Source organism: Etheostoma spectabile, unplaced genomic scaffold (genome assembly GCF_008692095.1).
Source record: "Etheostoma spectabile isolate EspeVRDwgs_2016 unplaced genomic scaffold, UIUC_Espe_1.0 scaffold00007253, whole genome shotgun sequence".
NCBI lineage: Eukaryota > Metazoa > Chordata > Actinopteri > Perciformes > Percidae > Etheostoma > Etheostoma spectabile.
Genome location: NW_022603472.1, coordinates 257 through 5,000, shown reverse-complemented (window position 1 = coordinate 5,000; position 4,744 = coordinate 257). Strand labels below are relative to the sequence as shown.

At 46.7% G+C, this 4,744-nt stretch overlaps 1 protein-coding gene across 1 annotated transcript in view; it reads left to right on the top strand.

The window, feature by feature from the left end:
- Window positions 1-4,150, top strand: part of LOC116678398 (SCL-interrupting locus protein homolog) — a gene marked incomplete at its 3' end in the record, with an annotated part of 8,302 nt that extends 4,152 nt beyond the window's left edge. The window contains exons 7-11 of the mRNA XM_032508318.1: window positions 287-373; window positions 974-1,121; window positions 1,316-1,419; window positions 1,797-1,905; window positions 3,867-4,150. Of these exons, the coding sequence (XP_032364209.1) occupies window positions 287-373; window positions 974-1,121; window positions 1,316-1,419; window positions 1,797-1,905; window positions 3,867-4,150 (732 nt within the window). The remainder of the gene's footprint in view (window positions 1-286; window positions 374-973; window positions 1,122-1,315; window positions 1,420-1,796; window positions 1,906-3,866) is intronic.
- Between the last annotated feature and the right edge of the window lie 594 nt (window positions 4,151-4,744).

Genomic DNA, 4,744 nt, shown 5'->3' with positions numbered 1-4,744 from the left:
ACTGCAGTAGATGTACTTCGTTGCAGTACTGCAGTAGATGTACTTCGTTACAGTACTGCAGTAGATGTACTTCGTTGCAGTACTGCAGTAGATGTACTTCGTTACAGTACTGCAGTAGATGTACTTCGTTGCAGTACTGCAGTAGATGTACTTCGTTGCAGTACTGCAGTAGATGTACTTTGTTGCAGTACTGCAGTAGATGTACTTCGTTGCAGTACTGCAGTAGATGTACTTCGTTGCAGTACTGCAGTATGCGTGTCTTACTGTACTTCCTGTTCTCTGACAGCTGGCTGAGTGGAGTGGTACAGGTCTACAACCCTCAGGTGTGGGCATGGTGTCTCAGGTTCCTGTGTAGCTCCGCCCTCCAGGACAGGTGAGTCCTCCTGTTGGATCCAGGTCTGTAGACTGTAGTCTTCCTGTTGGATCCAGGTCTGTAGACTGTAGTCTTCCTGTTGGATCCAGGTCTGTAGACTGTAGTCTTCCTGTTGGATCCAGGTCTGTAGACTGTAGTATTCCTGCTGGATCCAGGTCTGTAGACTGTAATCTTCCTGTTGGATCCAGGTCTGTAGACTGTAGTCTTCCTGCTGGATCCAGGTCTGTAGACTGTAATCTTCCTGCTGGATCCAGGTCTGTAGACTGTAATCTTCCTGTTGGATCCAGGTCTGTAGACTGTAGTCTTCCTGCTGGATCCAGGTCTGTAGACTGTAATCTTCCTGTTGGATCCAGGTCTGTAGACTGTAGTCTTCCTGCTGGATCCAGGTCTGTAGACTGTAGTCTTCCTGTTGGATCCAGGTCTGTAGACTGTAGTCTTCCTGTTGGATCCAGGTCTGTAGACTGTAGTCTTCCTGTTGGGTCCAGGTCTGTAGACTGTAGTCTTCCTGTTGGATCCAGACTGTAGTCCTCTTTTTGGATCCAGTTCAGTAGACTGTAGTCCTGGTCCTGTGTGAAACTCTGCAGCCTGTTGTTGTTTCAGGGTTGTGTCGGAGAGCGGTTGTTTCCTCTTGGTCCTGTTCGGGTCCACCCACAGAGCCCCTCAGTTCTTCCAGTGTCGAGGATCTGGATCTGGACCACAGCTGGACTACCGCCTGCTGACCGCCTCCCAGTGTGTCACGCTCTACCAGGTAACCCCAGACCCTGAAGCTGGACTATCAAATCATAACAAAAGGATCTCAAGGCACTGTACTGGTCTAGACCACTCTACAGGTCTTGACCACTGTACACGTCTAGACCACTGTCCAGGTCTAGACCGCTCTATAATTTACAGATAGAGCAGGTCTGTGTCTGTCTCAACTGTGCAACTGGTGTGTGCCCTTAGCAGGCGGTCTCGGCGGAGGGGCGGACTCTGCGCTGTGAGCTCGGTTCAGAGGATCGCAGCCGCCAGACGGAGATCTTCAGAGAGGCTCAGACCTCCTTCAACAGGTACCAGGGTCCCCTGCTCTCTGGACCCGCACCCAGAGAGACGCTGGGTGAGGGTCCAGAGTCCCCTGATCTCTGGACCTGCACCCAGAGAGATGCTGGGTGAGGGTCCGGAGTCCCCTGCTCTCTGGACCTGCACCCAGAGAGACGCTGGGTGAGGGTCCAGAGTCCCCTGCTCTCTGGACCCACACCCAGAGAGACGCTGGGTGAGGGTCCAGAGTCCCCTGCTCTCTGGACCCGCACCCAGAGAGACGCTGGTCTAGCAGACACAAACACACACACATAGACGCAGACACACACACACACACACACACCCAGCCAGAAACTATCCCGATGGATGTAGTTGTGTTGTCTCCTGAACTGGTCTTCTTTGTCCTCAGAGCCGCCCCCTTGGCTGCCGGTCTCTCAGTCAGCGATCAGGACTCGGGGGTGGAGGATGAAGACTTGTCCCCCCGGCCGTCCCCGAGCCCCCACCCCCCCGCTCAGCAGGTGAGTCACAGGTGTCCCCCGGCCGTCCCCCAGCCCCGACCCCCCGCTTACAGGTGTCCCGCTCAGTACAGAGTGCTGCAGACCGCTAAACAGCAGAGAGACGTGTTAGGAAGGTTAGGTTAGATAGTACCGATACTTATATATATACTGTACTTAGTTTTATTATACTTACTATACTGTACATTATTACAGCAGCAGCAAAACAAACAATAATGAATAGAAAGTACTGAAGGAATAGAAAGTACTGAAGGAATAGAAAGTACTGAATGAATAGAAAGTACTGAATGAATAGAAAGTACTGAATGAATAGAAAGTACTGAATGAATAGAAAGTACTGAATGAATAGAAAGTACTGAATGACTAGAAAGTACTGAATGAATAGAAAGTACTGAATGAATAGAAAGTACTGAATGAATAGAAAGTACTGAATGACTAGAAAGTACTGAATGAATAGAAAAAGTACTGAAGGAATAGAAAGTACTGAAGGAATAGAAAGTACTGAATGAATAGAAAGTACTGAATGACTAGAAAGTACTGAATGAATAGAAAGTACTGAATGACTAGAAAGTACTGAATGAATAGAAGTACTGAATGAATAGAAAGTACTGAAGGAATGAGAAAGTACTGAAGGATAGAAAGTACTGAAGGAATGAATAGAAAGTACTGAAGGAATAGAAGTACTGAAGGAATAGAAAGTACTGAATGAATAGAAAGTACTGAATGAATAGAAAGTACTGAAGGAATAGAAAGTACTGAATGAATAGAAAGTACTGAATGAATAGAAAGTACTGAAGGAATAGAAAGTACTGAAGGAATAGAAAGTACTGAAGGAATAGAAAGTACTGAATGAATAGAAAGTACTGAAGGAATAGAAAGTACTGAAGGAATAGAAAGTACTGAAGGAATAGAAAGTACTGAAGGAATGAATAGAAAGTACTGAATGAATAGAAAGTACTGAAGGAATAGAAAGTACTGAATGAATAGAAAGTACTGAATGAATAGAAAGTACTGAATGAATAGAAAGTACTGAATGATTAGAAAGTACTGAAGGACTAGAAAGTACTGAAGGACTAGAAAGTACTGAATGAATAGAAAGTACTGAATGAATAGAAAGTACTGAATGAATAGAAAGTACTGAATGATTAGAAAGTACTGAAGGAATAGAAAGTACTGAATGAGTAGAAAGTACTGAATGAATAGAAAGTACTGAATGAATAGAAAGTGTCATTTAATAAAAGATAAGTGAGATGGCCGCAGTACAAACATGTTGCAGTGGAAGTAAGTGAAATTAAATAAATATGTAATTAAATAACATAGTAACAGTAAGTAACTATGATATAGATAGATACTGTGTGTATGAGTGCGGATCGGGCCGGATTTTTCTGTCCGAGCCCGACCCGAGCCCGACACAGTTAAAATCTCATGTGTTTCTCATCCTAATGACACATGTACGTTTGTTTGTGTGGAAAGCCGCTTTTATTCAGCAGGGGTAGGAAGGCATTGGGAGATGTCACCAGATGAGCATCAATGCCCCCGGGGCAACAAGCGCCGTTACCTCCATAATCAGCTGTTTAAATTCATAATGTTCAACGCCTTATCACGCTGATGGGACCGAGCCCGACCCGAACCCCAGCATCCTCTAAACATCTGTTCCAACCCGGCCCGGCCCGTTGGGTACCGTCGGGCCGGGCCGGGTATCCATCCTCTAGTATGTGTGTATGTATATTTATATATTGCTGCAAATCAAGTTCCAGACTTAACGTTAGCTTAACGTTAGCTTAGAGTCTTAGAGAAAGTCCAGAATCCAGCCCACCAGGTTGCAGTCCAACCTGGACTTCGTCTTTATGTCCTGTATGTCAACTTCTTTGCTACTGCAGCAAAATGAATCCCCCTCGGGGCCAAATAAAGGTCTTGAACTTGAACCTAGGTCCAGCTGGTTTCAAGTTGTTTTCCTGTTCCAGGCTCGCAGAGTTCAGCCGTCTGTTCCTGAACTTTCTTTGCTGATTGACAGCAGCTTGGTCTCCAATCAGAACAGCTGGCAGGATGCAGGCTCCGCCCACAGACAGGACAGGAAGTCTGCTCCTCCGACAGTAAACAGACCCGCAGCCCCCCCTCACCTCCACAGCACGCCAACCTCCAACCTGCAGCCGCCCTGCAGCTGCTGCTCCGCCCAAACCTACGACTGCACCTCCATCCTCTCGTCCCCCGGACCCCGCCCCGCACACGCCCCGCCCAACTCTCCAAGGTTAGCACGGGTTACGTCTCCAAGGTTAGCACGGGTTACGTCTCCAAGGTTAGCATGGGTTACGTCTCCAAGGTTAGCATGGGTTACGTCTCCAAGGTTAGCATGGGTTACGTCTCTAAGGTTAGCATGGGTTACGTCTCCAAGGTTAGCATGGGTTACGTCTCCAAGGTTAGCATGGGTTACGTCTCCAAGGTTAGCTGGCATGGGTTACGTCTCTAAGGTTAGCATGGGTTACGTCTCCAAGGTTAGCATGTCTCCAAGGTTAGCATGGGTTACGTCTCCAAGGTTAGCATGGGTTACGTCTCCAAGGTTAGCATGGGTTACGTCTCCAAGGTTAGCATGGGTTACGTCTCCAAGGTTAGCATGGGTTACGTCTCCAAGGTTAGCATGGGTAATAACCGTAATAACCCTGCAACACTGCAACAGCTTGTTTTTACTTTACCGTAATAACCTTGAAACAGCTTTTTACTTTACCGTAATAACCCTACAACAGCTTGTTTTACTTTACCGTAATAACCCTACAACAGCTTGTTTTTACTTTACCGTAATAACCCTACAACAGCTTGTTTTTACTTTACCGTAATAACTCTGCAA